The sequence below is a fragment of the Siphateles boraxobius genome, unplaced genomic scaffold (assembly GCF_051911475.1).
Source record: "Siphateles boraxobius isolate OS27281-9 unplaced genomic scaffold, OSU_SipBor_1 31, whole genome shotgun sequence".
Taxonomy (NCBI): Eukaryota; Metazoa; Chordata; class Actinopteri; order Cypriniformes; family Leuciscidae; genus Siphateles; species Siphateles boraxobius.
Window position 1 is genome coordinate 17,173,922 of NW_027508931.1, and position 21,856 is coordinate 17,195,777.

Below are 21,856 nucleotides of genomic sequence, written 5' to 3' on the forward strand. Positions count from 1 at the left end.
GAGCATGACCACGTCGGCACGTTGTTCGCCCTGCCTGAAGGCTTGAGCACCCAGCGTGCCGTGTGTCATCGAAGCGATGGCCACGTTCACTATCTTGCATGCCTGGTTGACGGCCACGATCACTGTTTCACATGCCTAATCAGTGTGTTGAGACTGCGTTCGTGGGTGGTTCGTGGGTGGTTCCTCTGAGTCGTTCACGGGCCCCAGCGCTCAGATGGCAGTGAGGGCTACGGCCTTGTCACTCTCGTCTCTCGCTGGGTGAGGGGAAACCAGGACTCGATGCCCCCGGGCCTCGTCCCTCGTTTCCCCTCACGGTCGAGACTGGCAGTATAATAAGACCAGTTTCTTCCGTCTGAGAGGGTCAGAATGGCAGTGCGTGCCGCCCCCGAGCTGCACCACTCCCGTTTCCCTCTCCCCAGCTTGCAGACTGCAGTCACGCTGCCTCGGCTGCGTCGCTCCGGTCTGCAGCTGGGCCCGGAGGCGCAGAGACCAGGACACGAGGAGTCAGGGCCTCGTTCTTCGTCTCTCCCCCTCCCTTCGCCACCGGGCAACCCGCAGCAGAATGCCCACGGGCCTTCTCTGTCGTCTGCCCACAGGTGGAAGCAGGTTGGTGTCAAGTTAAAACGCCCAGACCCCGCTCTTGGTCGCTACAATGCCACCAGAGCCAGGTCCCTGCCTTCCACCTCGCTGCCCCTCCGTGGGTACACCGGTGGTTCGGGTGGGTTTGTTGAGACCGTATCTGGAAGCCTGGCTAAAACAAAAAAATTTTTAACGCTTCCGGGTCCGTCCCGATGGCTCATTCGCACCATTCGGTTCGGCTATGCAATTTAGTTTGCACGCCGTCCTCCCAAGTTCAGGGGCATCCACTTCACCGTGTGCGCACAGTGGATGCCCCTGTCTTGCGGAAAAATCTGCGTCCTGCTGGCGAAGGACGCGATCGAGCCGGTCCCTCCTGCCGAGATGGGGTCCGGGTTTTACAGCACCTACTTCATTGTACCCAACAAAGGCGGTGGGTTACGGCCAATCCTGGACCTGCGAGTTTTGAATCGGGCCGTGCACACACTCCCGTTCAAAATGCTCATGCAGAAGCGCATTTTCGAATGCATCCGTCCCCCGGATTGGTTTGCAGCGATTGACCTGAAGGACGCGTACTTTCACGTTTCGATTCTCCCTCGACACAGACCGTTTCTTTGGTTTGCTTTCGACGGTCGAGCGTATCAGTACAAGGTCCTACCCTTCGGGCTGGCCCTGTCGCCTCGTGTCTTCACGAAAGTCGCGTAGGCGGCAATTGTTCCCATCAGAGAACAAGGCGTTCGCATTCTCAACTATCTCGACGACTGGCTCATTCTAGCTCACTCGCAAGATGTGTTGTGCAATCACAGGGACATGGTGCTCCGGCACCTCAGCCGGTTGGGGCTTCAGGTCAACTGGGACAAGAGCAAACTCTGCCCCGTGCAGAAGATCTCTTATCTCGGTATGGAGCTGGACTCGGTCGCCCAGACTGCGTGCCTCATGCAGGAACACGTCCAGTCAGTGCTCACCTGCCTCAGGTCCTTTCGAGGCAGGACAGCGGTTCCACTGAAACAATTTCAGAGGCTTCTGGGGCTTATGGCAGCCGCAGCCGCAGTAACGCCGCTCGGCCTGTTACATATGAGACCGCTTCAGCGCTGGCTTCACGATCGAGTCCCGAGGTGGGTGTGGCATAGCGACACGTTCCGCGTTAAAGTGACCCCGCACTGTCGCCAAACCTTCTCCCTGTTGTCATATCCTGCGTTTCTACGGGCCGGAGTGCACCTAGTCCAGGTTTCCAGGCATGCTGTGGTTTTCACGGATGCCTCTGCCCTCGGGTGGGCGGCCACGTACAAAGGGCATGCAGTTTCAGGTCTGTGGACGGGGCCTCAACTGCATTGGCACATCAACTGCCTAGAGTTGCAAGCAGTACGTCTAGCCCTGGGTCGCCTCAAGGGGTTTCTCAGACACAGGCACGTACTGGTCCGTACAGACAACACTGCGACCGTTGCGTATATCAACCATCAAGGTGGTCTACGCTCCCGTCGCATGTTGCGACTCGCCTCCCACCTCCTCCTATTGAGTCAGAAGCATCTGAGGTCGCTTCGTGCCGTTCACATTCCAGGGGAGCTCAACCGTGTGGCAGACGAGCTCTCGCGATTGCCTCCCCTGCCAGGAGAATGGCGACTCCATCCTCAGGCGGTCCTGCTGATTTGGAGTGTCTTCGGAGCCGCACAGGTAGATCTGTTTGCGTCTCCAGACACGACCCATTGCCAGTGGTTTTACTCCCTCGGCACAGACGCCCTGGCTCACAGCTGGCCCCGGGACCTGCGCAAGTATGCGTTTCCCCCAGCGAGCCTTCTTGCACAGACTCTGTGCAAGGTCAGGGAGGACAAGGAGCAGGTCCTTCTAGTGGCGCCGTATTGGCCCACCAGGACTTAGTTCACGGAACTCACGCTCCTCGCGACAGCCCCTCCTTGGCCGATTCCTCTGAGGAAGGACTTTCTTTCTCAGAGACGGGGCACTCTATGACACCCGCGTCCAGACCTCTGGAAACTCCATGTCTGGTCCCTGGACGGGACGCGGAGGTTCTAGGTGGTCTACCACAGGCAGTGGTAGACACCATCACTTCCGCTAGAGCCCCCTCTACGAGGCGCCTCTATGCATTGAAGTGGAACCTGTTCGTCGATTATTGTTCCTCCCGTCAGGAGGACCCCCGGACTTGCCCGATCGGTGTCGTGCTTTCCTTCCTGCAGGATGGGTTGGAGCGGAGGCTGTCCCCCTCCACCCTCAAAGTGTATGTCGCCGCAATAGCCACGCATCACGATGCAGTGGAAGGTAAGTCCCTGGGGAAGCACGACCTAGTCCTCAGATTCCTTAAGGGTGCCAGGAGGTTAAATCCACCTCGTGTTTTGCACTCTGTACCCTCTTGGGACCTAGCTCTTGTACTTAGAGCTCTTCAAAGTCCCCCCTTTTAGCCTTTGCTGACAGTAGAGCTTAATATCCTGTCCATTAAAACGGCGCTCCTGTTAGCATTGGCCTCCTTCAAGAGGGTCGGGGATCTGCAGGCTTTTTCGGTCGACGAATCGTGCCTAGAGTTCGGGCCAGGCCTTTCTCACGTTGTGTTGAGACCCCGGCTCGGATATGTGCCCAAGGTTCCTACCACTCCCTTCGTGGACCAGGTAGTGAACCTGCAAGCGCTGCCCCAGAAGGAGGCATACCCAGCCCTGGCTTTTCTCTGTCCCGTCCGTGCCCTGCGGGTTTATATTGATAGAACGCAAAGCTTCAGAACCTCAGATCAGCTCTTTTTCTGTTACGGAGGCCAGCAGAAGGGGAAGGCCATCTCCAAGCAGAGGTTAGCCCACTTGTTAGTGGATGCTATCACCCGAGCATATGAGTCTCTGGGTGAGCCTTGTCCTCCCAGGTTGCGCGCTCACTCCACTAGTGGTGTTGCCGCTTCCTGGGCTTTGACTCAAGGCGCCTCGCTGACAGACATCTGTAGAGCTGCGGGCTGGGCAACACCGAACACGTTCACTAGGTTCTATGGCCTTCGTGTGGAACCTGTTTCCTCCCGAGTTCTTGCTACAGCCAGTGGGTCGAGGGAATAGGTTGTGTCGGCTTGCTATGCCACTCCGCCTCGCAGCGGATACGTGCATTCCTTGCTCCGTTGGCGCCCTACGTCGGTGAGCCTCGTGAGTTCCTCCTTCACCCCTCGGTGCTGGGCGTGGCGGACCGCCCGGCACCAGGTCTGCTACCTCTAGTAAGGAGTTGCTAGTAGACTGGGTGCGCCAGTGGTTCCTATTGTGACCCATGATGCCACGTGCAGTTCAGCCGTGTCTTCCCCTTGACGGACTCGTTCGTCGTCCCTGTTGAGTACGCTCCCACTTCCCTTGGATTGGGACTACCTCAGGGACTGCCATATGTTTCACTATTCCTTCGGGCTAGTACATATGTGTATTCCTGGCCTTCCTCAGCCAGGCTGGGGCTTCCGCATTTTCCCAGTGTTATCCAATATCCACTGTCTTGCGGAACAGCAGTGTGTTTCCCGACGACATGTCGTAGTTCCCAGGACGAAAGGGAACGTCTCGGTTACGTATGTAACCCTCGTTCCCTGAGTACAGGGAACGGAGACGTGTCGTCCCTTCGCCATGCAGCTGTACCTTCGCGGAGGACTGGACACCATTCGGCTCCTCAGCGAAAAGCAATGTTTACTTCCGCCTTTTATACCCGCGCTGGTAGGCGGGTCGCGGAATGCAAATCTTGCATGCCAACTTTCATTGGCTCGTTTTACTCGAAGGCAATTGGTCTCCCTAGCGTGATCCCAATTCGTCAGGGAACTCCCCCGAAGACACGTCTCGATTCCCTGTACAAAGGGAACGAGGGTTACATACGTAACCAAGACCTATCCGACGTGAAACAAGTTTTCATAGCTATCCGACGTGAAACAAGGATTGCAACCGGATAAATTAGAAAGGGTTTATATCATAATGTTTTACTGTTGTATTTCTTTCCTTTTTGTGTGTGATTTATCAGTGCACACTATTCCAGAGACAGAGATTTGCCTTTTGCAATCATTAATGCATAATAATTTGCTCTGAAATAGCTTTCTTTTTCAGTTGATGTTACCTCAGCCAATGACCTCAGCCAGACCGCCCACTTTTCACCATCTAGAAAAATCCTGTTCTAATTTATCCCGTTGCAATCCGTGTTTTCTTTTTAATCAGTTGACGACACTAAATTATAGTTATTAGTGCATCTCATCTTTAATTCAAAATATACAACCCACAGACACACATGCCCTATAAATAAGAATAAAATGTGCCTTTCCTTCTTATTCTTCTGCCCTGGAATTTGATCCTCAGTTTCTCAACAATCAGTTCTCTTACAACATCAGATGCTAACTCTCACACACACATATGCTCACTCACATGCCCTGAGGAATATCCATCTCTTATTTAATCTCGCATTTAGGTGGAGTGACTCAGCTGCAAGAGCAATATGCTGAAATCGGAACCGCATACTATAGCATACTACTCTTACTATTTACCCCACATCTTTCTATGGCAAAAACAGTAAGATTAGTATGTTAGTATGCGGTACGGAATTCAGCAATAGTCTTTGTATAGAGAGGGTGTCATCATGGTGTGTGTGTGTGTGTGTGTGTGTGTGTGTCGTCCATTGTCTCGTAGTGATGATATCACTCCTGTCTCAGTAGATTTGGGTGGTATTACTTGTCATTGTTGATGAGAACTTGCATAAGAGATATGACACACCCACACAGTCAAAGAGCAAATAAAGATCACGATCAAAGTAAAGTTAACTGATCCAAACAAGCCATCAGGAGGAATGAATTCAATAACTAGACTTTTACATTTTCTGAAGAAATGTTGTTACTATAAATGATACATATTGTTGCATTTTTGTATTGTGATATATTGTGACACGATATACAGTGGATAGTATAAGTGAGCACACCCATGCTAAAGTTGACTAAAAAGAGGAATAAAAAATCATCTTTTGGAAATTGATCTTAATGCCTTAATTTAAAAAATGAGGAAAAATCCAACCTTTAAGGACACCACTTTTCTTTGTGAATGAATAATGTATCGTAAATAAATACGTTCTTCCTTAAAATAAAGGTTACGTAAGTCAGGACACCCCTATGTTAAATTCCCATAGAAGCAGGCAGATTTTTATTTTTAAAGGCCAGTTATTTCATGGATCCAGGATACTATGCATCCTGATAAAGTTCCCTTGGCCTTTGGAATTAAAGCCCCACATCATCACATTCCCTTCACCATACCTAGAGATTGGCATGGGGCACTTTCAGTTAGGCTAATAGCTGGTTTGATTTGCATTGAGAGATGATCTTATGGAAAGTGCCCCATGCCAAATCTCTAAATATGGTGAAGGGAATGTGATGATGTGGGGCTTTTTTAATTCCAAAGGCCAAGGGAACTTTATCAGGATACATAGTATCCTGGATCCATGAAACAACTGGCCTTTAAAAATAAAAATCTGCCTGCCCGTATGGGAATTTAACATAGGGGTGTCCTGACTTATGCAACCTGTATTTTAAGGAAAAACATTTATTTATTTACGATACATTATTCATTCACAAAGACAATTGGTGTCCTTAAAGGTTGGATTTTTCCTCATTTTTTTTAATTAAAGGGTTAGTTCACCCAAAAAAATGAAGAATATGTCAGTATTAACTCACCCTCATGTTGTTCCAACCCCGTAAGACCTTCGTTCATCTTCGGAACACGAATTAAGATATTTTTGATGAAATCTGAGAGCTGGATCGTTCCTCAATACTAGTCCATAGGCTTCTTCAGGGATTGGAACTTGCCAGCCCCGAAATTTTATTATAGACATTGTTAAAATAGTCCAAGTGACTACAGTGGCTCAATCTTAAGTTTATCAAACGACGAGAATACTTTTTGTGCGCAAAAAGACCCAAAGATAACAACTTTATTTCAACTATTCATTTCCGTCTCTGTGGGCCTCGAGTCAGTTCACTAGTAAAATAGCGTAAGCTTCTGTTGTTGTACGTCACACGCATCACCCACATGACCAGCGTCGGCCAATAGTGAGCCTACGTGACTAGAGGCCCATAGAGAAGGAAATGAATAGTTGAAATAAAGTCATTATTTTTGTTTGTTTTTTGCGCACAAAAAAGTATTCTCGTCGCTTGATAAATTCTCGTCGCTTGATTTTATTCCTCTTTTTAGTCAACTTTAGCATGGGTGTGTTCACTTATGCTTGGCACAGTATTGTTACACCCCTAATGATTTATAACAATTTCTGCTATGCAGTTACTAGTGCATTGCTATGTGAATTCTATGCAATTGCTATGACATTTATAGATGTTTTCTAACAATTGCTATGCAGTTACTAGGGTGTTGCTGTGTGGTTGTTAGGGGCTGCTAAGCTGTTATTAGAGCATTGTTATGTGTTTGTAATGTAGATTCTATGGCATGTACAGTAATTATGGTTTCTAAGGTTTGTTATGGAGTTACTAGGGCGTTGATATGTAGTTGCTGGGGGCTGCTGCAGTTACAAGAGTCAGTTCTCTTGTGTTTTAGCACTATACATTTGACTCCTCATCTTTCTTATGTAAATGTGAAACAAGGACGGACTTTTCTTTCATTCTAAAGACAGAGCAGTAGTGGAGCGTGAGCCGGTGTTGTGTCCTGAACGCAGTACTCCTGCTGTTACTTTAATCTAATTCAACACATATTACTCAACGCCCCCAAGGAGCTCCTTTTCCCTTCTCTAAACCTGTTTCGCACGCTCACATGCCTCATACAGACCCATAAACACAACGCAGACGTCAACATGATCTCCATTGAAACTCGCTTATGAGTCACTTTTTAGGCTTCAACTAGGTTTTAGAATATGTGCATGCAATGCATTATTGTTGGATTTACTTTAAATCTAGAGACACATACTGTACATATGCAAGTCTTATTAGCATGTTGAATCAAGTTAACTTGACACACTCACTGCTGTGGCCTGACAGGAAGTGCCATGCGTGAGAAGAGGAAAAATGTCTTACTCTTGTACAGAAGCACACAGTAGAGCATGTTTAGTGCATGTTACATTAGCTACATTAAATAAGTCTCTTATGCTCACCAAGGCTGCATTTTTTTTCAAAAATACAGTAAAAACACTAATATTTAGAAATATTATTATTATTTAAATTAACTGTTTTCTATATTAATATGTTTTACAATGTAATTTATTTCTGAGATGCAAAGCTGAATTTTTGTATGTATGTCAATGTAATTAAAGTTATTTTAAAAATCGTACTGTCCTGACAAACTTCAGAATTTAATGTTGATATTATATGTATTAAATGATGACTGTTCTCCCCCCCCCCTCCCCCCTCCCCCACAAAGAAGTTTTTTTTTTAATAGGACAATTTTAAAAATGATAAAAAAAATATATAAATTGCTCCCTTTAATGCCACTGAGAGCTACTGAAGATTTGTAACACTCAACGCAACCTATTTCTGTCAGTGTTGTTGCAGGATACCGAAGACGAGGACACGGGCACTGCAGTATAGTTGCTTTAATAAACTAAACTTAACAGAAACAAATGAAAACTCCAGGAACTCAGATCACACAACCATACATAGACGGCGATCAACCAACACTGAGGGAAAACACAGGGCTTAAATGAACAGGGCCTAATGGGAACATTAACTGAACACAGGTGAAGGGAATAGCTAATTAGACAGAGCGTGAAAACTTAACAGGACTGAACCAAAATCACAAAGACAGGGGTAAACCAGATCACAAAACAGAACTAAACACACTGAAACGTGACAATTTCAGCACCATGAATAATGCTTTAGCACCATGGACAGCTGACACACTTTTCACAATTCTAGTGTAATCTAATTCTAGAAGCAGAGTGGCCGGAGAATTCTAAAGCATCTCGCGTTTTACTGTCTTGCCATGGAAAACAGCCCAGAGAGATGCCCAAAAATAGCCTGGCATAATGCCCAGTTGTCCATCAAATAAACCTGGACTGATGTTAGACAGAAGTGCATTGTGGGAGAATCAAGAGGAGGGAAGTGAGAGTACTAATTTTACCATCCAGATCCATGATAAACAAACATTCCCCCCAGAATAAACTCTGACCTGTGTGCCAAGAGATGCTGTAATTCCAGCGATGTAGTGTCTGATGTCTTTACAGCCATGTGAGCACTCAAGATGCACATCGCATGTTAGGATGCATGATGATTCCTTTGGATTTGGGCTACATTCATATAGCAGCACAGTTGTCAGTCCTATTTGGAATGATAAATGTGATTTTTATGTTATTTCAATACTTTTAATGTTTCAATAAAAGTTAAATTGCCATTTCTGCATTTGGTAGACACTTTTATCCAAAACAACATACATTCAAGATTTGTATTTTATGATTTCATGCATTCCTTGGGAATCGAACCCATGACCTTGGTGTTGCCATTAATAAAAGTCAAGGACATTTTGAGAGCAAGTTCTGTATGCTGTTTGAATGAAAATGCAGTCGAATTCATGAAGTGCATGTTTCACAGGTTATTTGCTGTTAAACAATATTGCTGTAGCTGTCAATCTCTCTGAGGTTATGAGAAATGGCAGAAATGCAGTCATAGAGCAAGACAAAACCCCTGTTAAGTGTTTGGGGAGGAATAGGGAGGCTAACTTGAACAAAAATGTCAAGGAAATTAGAAAAAAAATGAAACACTTACTTTCGTAGTACACATTCCCTTCTCTTATTATGCACAATTCATGAATCTTTTTTGTGACCTTAGATTGGTAGCCTTTTTGAGTAAACACTTTTTCTTTTTTTCTTTGTTTTTGCAATCCTTCATCAAAATTGAAATGTTCCACCTTTGAAATCACCTTAGTCAAATAGCTTTTTAAGCAGCATTTTAGTAACCTTGAATTTAGGTCTGACTCCTTCCTTGTATGTGATGGCCATTCTGTTTGTTTATTTATTTATATTTTTATTCGTAAAACATCCAGTTCTACTTGGCTGCCATGTCATTTTGATTAATAGGCTAATAGGTTTCCTCTGGTACATCTACAGTAATGACACAGTTTTGTTTCCAAGACTTTTTTATTTATTATTAAATTAAGTAACTAAATTAATAAAAAATAAAAATAATTCAATTTCAGGGTTCCTGATTTTTTTTAAATGTTTTTCAAGGATCCCACTCTTATTATCCAATGAATTTACATTTACTTTTCGAGTCGTTCGTGATTTACGGTATAAGGATTAAGGATAAAATATTTTTTCTTACAATTTCTACCTAATAAAATATTTTAGAGCATGTCAAAAATAAATAAATTAATATAATTATTTTGATTTTCAGTTGTTTTAGCTTATTTGAAGCTTGTTGTGACTGGTTACCAGTCCAAACAGAAAGTAATCTATTGTACTAGACTAGTCTACTATTGCATGTATTTCGACACATGCTAGAAAATGCTGTTGTCCTAGATCTCAAACATTGACTGTTTGAGTGCAGCTTTCGTTAATGATTTGGCTGGAATTGTTGCAGAACTCAGGATTTGCATAATTAATGAAGACATTAATAAGCTTAAAGGGCAGGAAACACTAAATACGAATGTGTTGAGTATAAATTATTTGAATCAGAGTCCAGTCTCTCTCTCTCTCTCTCTCTCTCTCTCTCTCTCTCTCTCTCTCTCTCTCTCTCTCTCTCTCTCTCTCTCTCTCTCTCTCTTTCTCTCTCTGTCTCTCTCTCTCTCTCTCTCTCTCTCTCTCTCTCTCTGTGTGTGTGTGTGTGTGTGCGCGTGTGTGTGTTCGTGTTCGCACCAAATAAAAAGTCTTATGAAGCAAAAACACTTAACTAGAGTGCCGAGTACTCAGATTCAGTACATCAGTTAACCGGACTAAATTATTCAAACTTTAAACACGTGGAAGTGTCATTATCTTTAATAAACTTCTGTTTCTCTGTGTTTCCAGGCTAAGAAGCAGGATCTGCCACGTGAGGAACAGGGTCCGTCCATCAAAAACCTGGACTTCTGGCCAAAACTGATCACGCTGATGGTGTCTGTTATAGATGAGGACAGAATGGCTTACACACCCATCATTAACCAGTGCGTATCACAACACACACATTGTGAAGCCATCCGAATGTATCATATTTTGCTGTATTTTTACCAAACTGAAAAGAAAACTGATATCTCAGTTGTTTCTCCTAGACAGCAATGAAATTAATAAAGATAATTTCAATAAAGAGCTCAGCAATATCTCAATCTGTGCTCGGAATTTCCAAGACACCTTTGCAAACAAAAGTATGAACTCAACCATTTTTCATTAACTTCTTCAAAGGTCAAATGATCTGACAGAAGGAATTCATGCCGATTGATGAATCCGACCGTAGTGTTTACAGTACATGAACGTATAAATAAAGTGATCGGGTTGACGTGTGCATTTTTATGTCACAAGCTTCTAATCAGAATTGATTTTTTAGACATGCTTATACTGCAGGAATATATAGCATTTCCTGCTGTTTGCATATACTATTCTCCTACATTGCTTCTTTTCTTTTTTTAAAGAGCAGAATTAATATTGATCTATTTCAGGTCTTGATTAGGATGACGAGCACATGAACCACTGTGCCATATTGTTATTTTTTGACAATTGCCAGGAAAACTAACTTTATTGCGCTCTGAGAGCCCTCTAGTGGTTGGAAGCATTTCTGTTGTGTTGCGGCTTTATTTCGTTGTGTTGCGGCTTAATTTTGTTGTGTTGTGGCTTTATTTAGTTGTGTTGGGGTTTTATGTCATTGTGTTGTGCCTTTATGTCGTTGTGTTGTGGCTTATTTCCGTTGTGTTGCAGCTTTATTTCATTGCGTTTGTTGTGGTGTGGCTTTATTTCGTTGAGTTTCGTTGTGTTGTGGCTTTATTTCATTGTGTTGTGTCTTATTTCCGTTGTGTTTTGGCTTATTTCCATTGTGTTGTACATTTTCCGTTGTGTTTCTTTTTAAATTAGTTGTTTTGTGCACTACTGGGCCACCGTAAAAAAACGCCTCATTCATCCTCATTCCAGCATCTGTGGTTGAGAGTATGAAGTGAGGACTGATGGGATGTAGTTCTGCTCCACTTCACAGACGATGAGTGGTTGGGGAATTCTAAAATATCACAACCGTCATTAATGACATTATATTCAACAACAACTGCAGCTCGTTCCACGTGCCAAAAGTCGTTACGCCATTTTTACGTCATTGCATGTGCATATCCTTTCCAGTTTCTTTTTTTTTTAATGCGATCAAGTTTTTACATGTTCTCTCAATAGGATTACAAAAGGAATGAACCACCCCTTCCAATCCAATCGAAGTTTCATTCGGATCGAGCCCAATCGGATCGATTAAAGGAATAGTTAACTTAAAAAATTATGTCATCATTTACTCACCCTCAAGTTGTTTCAAACCTGTATGAATTCATTTCTTGTGCTGAACACAAAGGAAGATATTTTGAAGAATGAGACAAGTTGATACTTCAATTAAACATAACAAATTCCTTTGGAAAATCGAGATATGAAAGAGCAACGTCTTTGAAATAAAAGTGTTTTAGTATTAGGACAGATGATTTTGGGAACTTCTGAACATGTTTATACATTGCAATGAAATGCAATATGTGGTCTGTGTGTGTATGTGGCAGATTCTGTTCAGAAATTCACAGGCAGGCAGGAGACTTGAATAATTCAGCATCCTGGACAAACCCAGAGACGAATCGTCCATCCCTCAATTAATTTTTCTTTTGCCTCAAGCGTTTCTGTTTATTCAACACTCTCTCATCTTTTATCACACCTTTTGCAGAAGTGTGTAAGGAAGATGTTACTGGACTTATAGTGTTATTAGTTCTCGTCTTGTCTCTTGATCCATGTGGAGTGAAGAAAAATAGCACATACTGTGTTTGGACTCTAATGATCTCTATACAACTAGAGCGACTGCAGTGTGTGTGTGTGTGTGTGTGTGTGTGTGTGTGTGTGTGTGTGTGTGTGTGTGTGTGTGTGTGTGTGTGTGTGTGTGTGTGTGTGTGTGTGTGTGTGTGTGTGTGTGTGTTCCTGTTCAGAAGACTTAAAGGGTTAGTTCACCCAAAAATGAAATATAGTGCCATATGGATTACTTTTATGATGGATCGATTTGGATTTCTAAATGTATGAAACCATTCAGGGTATTTTTTTTAATATAACTCAGATTGTGTTTGGCTAAAAGAAGATAGTCCTATACAGGATGGCTTGAGGGTGAGTAAATCATGGGATAATTTTCATTTTTGGGTGAACTAACCCTTTAACACAATGAAAATGAAAACTGATAGGATTCACACTGCCTTACAAAGACAAAACACTAAGACTAAAATCTGAGAAAAAAAATACTTTGAGTGTTTTGATTTTATTGATTTAATGTCAGTATTCACACTTTGTTTTCTCTGAATCCGAGAACAGTTGAGCCAAACCTGTCTGTCAAGGGACGCATCACACAAGGGACGCATTTTTTAGGTATCTTTTATATTTAGGATGAAATTCAGCATCAGAGTTACTTCGCTGCATGCAAGAATCAACACATATTGCAAAATTATGTTGCAACAAACCAATCACAGTTCAATATGCAAATATTAGAATGACATCATATTTTGATTGATGAAAATTCTATCAAGTCAGTGTGAGATTTTCAAACTTTGATCTTGCATTTCTTAAGATAAGGTTTACAAAATCAGAAGGTACATTGACACTTATTCTAGAAAATAAAGTATGAATAAGTTATTTGCATAAGTATAATACAGAAGGTTAGAGGTTTAGAACAAGCTCTGAGCAAGCAGTGAGCAAGAGTGTTGAAGGAATATCAATACAGCGCTGCTTTGTTTCAACAGGAAGCAAAAACTGATTTATTAGTTTGCTGTAGTCCAAACAGAACATGTTTAGTAGTCCAACTAAATCAGGTTTTTGGAATTGGATTTCTCTTTATTAAAAATGCAACAAATTTGAAATATCAAGCTGCATCTGAATTCACTCTTTCCCAATGTAATTATAATGATGTGTGTATGCATGAATATGTAAATTACAGTAAAGCCTCTGTTACAACCCTTGGCTCAAGGGAAGCAACAAAAACAAGGGACACACGTAAACCAAATTGTAAGCTCAAAAGTAATGTTTATTTTTCTACAAAAATAAGACAAGATTAATAATAGAATGAAACCAATTAAAGAAAATAATAGTGTTTCTGTATTCATCACCAAGATCAGAGTGTAAAGCAAGATGCATGGTTGAAAGTGTAATTCAATGTTGAAGTTGAAATGTAAATGCAACAAGTAACAAAAATACAACGCAAGCAAAACAAAAAAATCAAAAGCAAAGTGCAAAACCTAAGTTCCCTCCATCCTTGGCTCAGTTGGTGATCTTTTAAGAAGCGTCTAAGGCACGGTCACAGGTGTTTCCGGTTAACTGCCAATTGAGGTAATTAGTGAGCTCGGGTACCAAACTGCAATTCCCAAGACCAACAGCAGAGGTCGTCACACCCCTCCCCACACCCCTCCTCATAAGACAGGGACTCCCACAAAGATCCCTGTAACAAAACAAAACTCAATAAACAGGCATCGTGTACACCCAAGTTCAGGACCAAAGACAGCTCCCAAAAAAGCCAAAAGGGAATAACAGATCAAATCCAATAGATCAAAATGCATCAGGAGCGCGTGACAGCGTGTCAGCTACCACATTTTCTGATCATGGTATGTGTCGAATATCCTGACAGAAGGATTGCAAAAACAAGGACCACCGAACCAACCTCTGATTCAGACACTGCAAAGAATTCAGAAAGGTTAATAGATTATGATCCGTATATATCACAATAGGTGCACAGGAGTTAATGTAAACAGCAAAATGCTGCAAGGTCCAAATAAGGGCTAACGCTTCCTTTTCGACCACAGAATAATTACGTTGGTTTGTGTTAAACTTTCTCGAAAATAAACTAACTGGATGGTCTACTACGTCCACATCAGATTGCTGAAGGACAGCTCCAGCTCCAACATTACTGGCATCGGCGTGCAGCGTGAAAGGTTTGTCAAAGCACGGAGCCATAAGCACGGGCGCTGAACACAGCAGGGTTTTTCGTTCTCAAAAGCCAAGTCGCAACTGTAAGACCAAAAAACTTTGTCTTACCCTTTAACAAGTCTGTCAGCGGTGCCACCACAGTAGAGAAATTGTGACAAAAAGATCAATAACATCTTACCAACCCTAAAAACCTCATGAGCTCTTTCTTTGTCATTGGGGAAGGAAAATTCTGGATGGCTTGAACTTTTGTCTGTATCGGACGCACTTCAACTTCGCCATTCCCCACCACCTTCCTGAGATACGTCACGGTCCCTTTCGCAAACTCGCATTTGGCCAAGTTCACTGTAAGTCGAGCATCAGACAAACATCTCAACACCGAACGCAAACCTTTTAAATGAGACTCCCAACTGTCACTAAAAACTACTAGATCGTCCAAATAGACGGCACGACCCTCAAGACCACAAATTACTCGGTTCATGAGGCGTTGAAAAGTCGCCAAAGCATTTTGCAGGCCAAAACTCATAACCCGGTAAGAATGTTATCTTGACGGGGTGACAAAAGATGAAATTTCTTGTGCTCTCTTGGTTAAAGGCACTTGCCAATAGCCCTTCAGCAAGTCAAACTTGCTGACGAACTTTGCGGTCCTCGACGCGGGGCAAAGGAAAACAGTCTGGTTTTGTTAAGGCGTAAACTTAACGAAAATCCTTACAAAATCTTACAGTACTGTCTGACTTTCCCAAGCCCAATCAGAAAATGAAGGTACTGCAATATTGTGGTCCTGCATATACTTAATTTCCCTCTACATCAATTCTCATTTCTCAGGTGCAACACGATAAAAATGCTGCTTAATAGGCTTTATGTCCTCAACATCGATATCATGTTCAACCCAATTTGTACGCGATGGCACATCAAATAATTCGGGGAAACTACACAATACATCACATAACTCCTGGCATCTTACAGGAGATAAATGACGGAGAGTAAACTCCAAGTTGTGCAATGACTCGGAATTATTCAAACGGCCGCGAAAAACACAATCATCGGGCGAAACGGTCTCCTCTTCCTTACCCACCAAACTCACATTACCCCCACCGATAGAAACGGCTGAAAGTGATGGATGCAAAGATGTCAAATTTTCTACAGGTTTGGTTTCTTTTTCATAATAGGGTTTTAATATATTTACATAGCACCGTTTAACTGACTTTTTCCGCAATGGCAATGAGACGTCATAATTTTCATCAGCCAATGTTCATTGTACAACAAATGGGCCATCAAATTTGGCTTCAAAAGGAGAAGATACAATAGGCCGTAAGACAAGAACTTGATTGCCTGGTACGAACACTCGATGTTCAACCGTACGATCATACAATTGCTTCATGTTTTTCTGATGTTTTCCCAGATTTAATTTGGCTAGTTCTCTAGCCTGGATGAGTCGGTTTTTAAACCCCAAAACATATGACACCAAGTTTTTAGGAGGCTCTACAGCTTTACCAACCTGCTGAAATACATACAAGAGTACCCGAACATTATGGCCAAAGACCAAGTCGTCCAAACCCATACTTTCCTGCACTACTTCACGTGCAGCTAACATCATTCATGGTAAACCCTCTTCCCAATCTCTATCCAGCTGTATACAGTATGCACGGAGAAGTGACTTTAACGACTGATGGAATCTCTCCAATGCACCCTGATTTTGTGCATGATATGCCGTAGATTGATTATGCTTAATGTGCAGCTGTTTTAACACCTGCTGGAAGAGATACGAAGTGAGATTTGAGCCTTGATCACTTTGGATGATTTTTGGAATTCCAAAAACAGATATAAACTGGGTTAAAGCTTTCACAATAGAACGAGACATAAAGGTACGCAGTGGGTATGCCGCAGGAAAACGTGTGTTCAAACACACGTTAAATAAATAACTGCTACCAGACTTCGAACGGGGAAGTGGCCCTACACAATCGACAACAAGATGCTCGAAAGTTTCACCAGTAGCCTGAATTGGTTTCAACGGAAGAACAGCACTCTGGAAGAGTTCATCCAAAGAGGAGTCAGTCCGCTGTTCTTTTCCTAATTCCTCTGCAGAAACAGGAAAAAACAAAGCAGACAAATCAGGCATAAAAAACTAGTGCAGACTTTATCAGATTTAATCTCTTTTTGATCACATACTTCATCCTTATTGGCATGTTTCATTGCACGAGTCACGGCACACGCTGAATCCTGACACAAAGAACTCAGTTCAGTTTCAAATTTTATTATCAGTGATCACTATGGGAAACACTGAAGTATCAGCCCACACACGTTCACCTACCAGTCCATTTCCCAAAATAATATGGACCCCCTTAACTGGCAAAGCTGGTCGTACTCCCACTACAACCTCACCTTGAATCAAATCGGACTGAAGCCTTGCCTTATGAAGAGGCACAGACAGAGTATTCAGTCCTATTCCACGAATTAACACTCTCACCAGTATCAGACTGCGAGGAAAAAGGCAATACTGATTCCAAGATAAATTAATCCATTTCGCCAATATCCTGGGATTTCCTCTTTCTCTCCAACCAGGGATACACGCCCCTCTGTAATAAAAGGCGAACTCATAAGAAGAGAAATCAACATCAAGTTTTTGATTTTCAACAATTTCACTCCGTGAAGACAGGACTGGTGCCGCAAGAGCAGAAGGCATAGCATGTGAACTTTGTGCATTATGTTTGGATTTATTTTTAAGGACAGGACAATCTACTTTCCAACGTCCTTTCTTATGACAGTAATTTCAAATCTTGCTTGAGTCAAAATGTCCTCTGAAAACACGGTTATACTTAGACGGAGACTTTATATACTGAACATCACGAGCATGCCAATCAACAAAAGTGGTTTTGTGCGTCAGTACAAAATCATCGGCCAACATAGCCGCTTCCTCTGGCGTTTAACATTATGCTCACTAATATACATAGCTATACGGCTCGGGACTGAATTTTTAAATTGTTCCAACACCATCAAATTGATTAAATCCTCCAATGTTTTAATGTCTAATGCTGAACACCAATGATTAAAGTGTCTTCTCAGATCATGCACAAATTCTAAGTTTGTTTGCAACTGGTCTTTTTTCTGCAATCAAAAGCGCTGTCTGTATGCTTCAGGTACACATTCATATGCTTTTAAAATTAGAGATTTAAAGTTAATCTTGATCGTTATACCTTTGTGAGTTCTGTCTGTAGAAAAAAACGAACCAGATTGGTGATTGCAACACGGAGCTGTTACAGCTAATGCCCAGAGCTCCAACTCAGCTAAAACGGCAGTTAACGGGGCATATACATAAAGAGTGTCTTTGTGCCTCTTAACAGACACAAAATGCAATTAAATGTCTGTCAAACATGAACAGGGCCCTTATATGTGAACAAGATGTTTAAATTCACCTAAATAGTGTTTTAGACGGCTCGCTGTAGTCTCGCTATGAAGTTCCGTGGGAACTCAGTTGTAGCCGGATAAAGGTAAATAAAAAGGTAGAAGGAATGGTTTGCTTTTGTGCCGTTCCGAATTGTGGCAACAGAATGCGAAAATACAAGAACTTAAATTTTCATCATCTTCCTTTCCATGACCTCGAGATTCTGTAGTTGTAGCTAGTTGTACTTCAACTTGATGTGCAAACTACCATACAAGTACTACGCGCTAAAGATTACCACATATGCAGCGAACACTTTGACAAGGATGACTACACAGACACAACACAGCGAGGCCAGTTGAAGAAAAAAGCCATTAAGTGGACGAAGACGGGTGCAGCCACTGTGGAGATAATGTAAACTTAATTTATCCTTCCATTTGGGCACACACGGCTTGAGGAGAGATATTTACCTTTTTCCGGCTACGAGTTCCCACGGGACTTCAGCTAGCCGTCTAAAACACTATTTAGGTGAATTTAAACAATGGCTAAGTTGTTAAACGATTCTTGTTCACATGTAAGGTAAATCTTTACAATCATCAACCGACAATGAAGAAAATGGTACTTTTGCTTTCCCAGTTAGCACACTGTAGCAGCGCAACACGATTATCATCTGACCAGTTCCTTAATTCTGCCATGCGATGGAGTAAAGAAAGTATCAGGATCTTCCTCATTGAATTTGGGAATAAGTTTTAGGTTTGAATTGATTGAAAACAACACACTCTGTTCCTGACCAGAACTAGAAAGCTTATCTTCCGTCATCAGGTTGAGCTTGAGAAACTCCAAATTCAATTTTGCCTTTTCTAATTCCATTTTACCTTGTTCAGAACGCAGTTTTAACTTCTCATGGTCCATCTTTAAAAGTAGCAGCTCTTTTTGCTGTTCAAAAGACAAATTACTTTTTAATTCAGATGCAACTGGTACATATTCCTCCATCTCGGTGTCTAGAAACCTTTTTCAATCAACTCAATTTTCAAAGCAACTTTTTCAACATTTTCTTTGAGCCTTTTATCTTTAATCACAATTTCATAACGTTCAGCAATACTTAATAATTGCTCTTTAGTACACCTGTCCAAAAATCCATTAGAAGGTGAACTAACAAACTCATCAATATCAGCCATGCTAAAATCACCAGAACAGTTTAATCAACACAGTGTAATCAAATAATGAAAGTTTTCCCTTTACATACCCTTCCAGTACCTCTACCTTACTCAACCCTAGTCTTCATGTGATTATTTATGCACTGTAGCCCGCTGGCTGAAAAACGAAACTGGTCAAACCAGTGACGCCTTCAACACCACAGATGTGCTCCCGAGATAATTACTACGACCCACTTTCACCGCAACACTACACAAAAATAACAAATCCGACACGTCTCAAGAGAAACATGCTGCTATACCTATCAGAGAAAACTCACGTTCAAAAAACAATATTGCACATGTACTTACCAACTGGTGATTTCACACGGTGAACAAATTGACGTAGGTACAAATATATTTTCGTGTGTCTAAAAAATAATCAATTATCAAACTATAAACGTCCAAAAATTTAGTGCATTCAAATAACCTAAGCAAGGACGAGCCCCCAATTTGTTACGACCCTTGGCTCAATGGAAGCAACAAAAAAAAACAAGGGACACACGTAAACCAAATTGTAAGCTCAAAAGTAATGTTTATTTTACTACAAAAATAAGACAAGACTAAATAATAGAATAAAAACAATTAAAGAAAATAATAGTGTTTCTTTATTCATCAGCAAGATCAGAGTTTAAAGCAAGATGCATGGTTGAAAGTGTAATGCAGTGTTGAAGTTGAAATCTAAATGCAAAAAGTAACAAAATACAACGCAAGCAAAAACCAAAGGCAAAGTTCCCTCCATCCTTGGCTCAGTTGGTGATCTCTTAAGAAGCGTCTAAGGCACGGTCACAGGTGTTTCCGGTTAACTGCCCATTGAGGTAATTGCTGTAAATGACGTTTCTTGCTGAATTTAAGTCATATCTCAACAAATGGATCAAAAAATGACAGTCAGTCCTAAAAATGTGAAAATTAAATTGGAATTTTGTGCATTATGAATAAAGTCTTAAATTCATCTTTTACACCACTGAATCTCTCAGAGCAAAGAGCCACCGAGAGAGACGCTTAAATGAAACGTAGTAAATGACTTCAGTTAGGAGCACGTCCCTTTCATCACTATTAGAGAGAGAGAGAGAGAGAGAGAGAGAGAGAGAGAGAGAGAGAGAGAGAGAGAGAGAGAGAGAGAGAGAGAGAGAGAGAGAAAGAAAGTGGACAGAGATGTTTTCTCTAGTTCATGATCATTCTGTGTTCATCTGCATCCACATGTGTCCATCTCTGATAGCTCCTTTTGTCCATCCTAAGCAATTAAACCACATCTAAATAGAGTTGAGCCTATTCTAGATTGATCTGAGTTTGCTTTTGAGCAGTGGGGGAGAGTAGAGAACTGATCACTTCACTCAGTGATACTGTATGGTATGGTGGCGGTTGCCATGGAAACAGCCTGTGTGATGGGTAGCACAGTGAAATTGGTGCTTATTAACAGAATGTGCTCACATGTGAAATGCACACATCCAAAATAGGACAGGATGCTTTTACAACTACTCCAAGACATAAAACAATACTAGACCGCGTTTCAGATCAAGACCAAAACATGTTATCCAAGAACTGAAATAAAGAAAAAGTACATTATTTATGTATTTATTTATTTATTTATTTATTTGCTGTCTTGAGATCTCTGAAGAGTCGGACCACAAGATAAGGACTCTGATGGACGAATGAATTGCTGAGCAGATTGCTGTATGGTTGTAACAATGTCTGTTTTTATTTCATTTTAGGTTCCCGCAAGAGTTGAATATGGGTAGAATTAGTGCTGAAATCATGTGGAACCTCTTCGCCATGGACATGAAGTACGCAATGGAGGGTGAGTAACTCCTGCTCCAGTTTTTACCATCTCTTTATGGGGTTGGTGGCATGGTTTTGTTCTGATGTGGTTTCAGCAGGGTCTGTTTGGATCTGAGATCCAACTCACTTCGTATATCCATTCTTTTTTAGCAAAACTCAAGATTACTTTATATCATGGTTGGACTGAGTGTCTGAGAAACATCTTAAGTGATGCAGGTGTTTCTGTTCTTTCTGGAGGCTCTTTCATGTTTTTAAAGAGGAAAATGGTATGGTAACTTTGGTTGAAAACTGTTTTGGTTTTGCCATGCAGTCTACATATAAATCTACAAATAATATGTATAAAGGTTGTTTTGTTTGTTTGTTTTTTCACCAAAACATCGTAATTTAGTTTTTTGTGACCATTGTTCGCCCACTCTGGTGTTTTGGGTTCTGTTTTGGGTTGTTAATAATCAGTTGGTTTGGATTGACTAATCTCTATGAACTAGTGTTGATATTAACATACACCCACCCACATTTAGATGAGTTGTTGTGATGTCATAATCAATGATTTCTATAAATGATCTGGGCGGAATAAAATTGAAGATTTTATTGTAAACATTAGAGTATGTCTTCATACTTCATCAAACTTATATTTAAAAAGTTATGATACGACAATCTCTTTATGGAGCTCAGTGTTTTAGAGGAAGCAGGTGAGAGTCTGGGGGACATAAATTTGATTGGATCATGGGAAAGTTTGAATTTGTGTTTTATGGATGTTGTGTGTGACTCTGACAGCAGTACGACAGTGTGGCATCTGTGTTTCATAGATATATTTGGAACAAACTCTCCAGGATTCAGATTCACCTGTGAAATTTGATTTGAACCACAGATGGTCAGCTGTCAAAGTCTGTGACACAAAAACAAAAACAACACACACAAAACTGTTCTT

At 41.8% G+C, this 21,856-nt stretch overlaps 1 protein-coding gene and 1 long non-coding RNA gene across 3 annotated transcripts in view; one reads left to right on the forward strand and one right to left on the reverse strand.

Moving 5' to 3' along the window:
- LOC143697004 (uncharacterized) overlaps positions 1-21,856 on the reverse strand; it is a 222,041-nt gene that overhangs the window by 187,980 nt on the left and 12,205 nt on the right. The window lies entirely within an intron of this gene.
- Positions 1-21,856, forward strand: part of unc13c (unc-13 homolog C (C. elegans)) — a 265,168-nt gene that overhangs the window by 125,105 nt on the left and 118,207 nt on the right. For both annotated transcript variants that reach the window (XM_077193956.1, XM_077193957.1), the window contains exons 17-18: positions 10,492-10,625; positions 20,862-20,947. In XM_077193956.1, the coding sequence (XP_077050071.1) occupies positions 10,492-10,625; positions 20,862-20,947 (220 nt within the window). The remainder of the gene's footprint in view (positions 1-10,491; positions 10,626-20,861; positions 20,948-21,856) is intronic.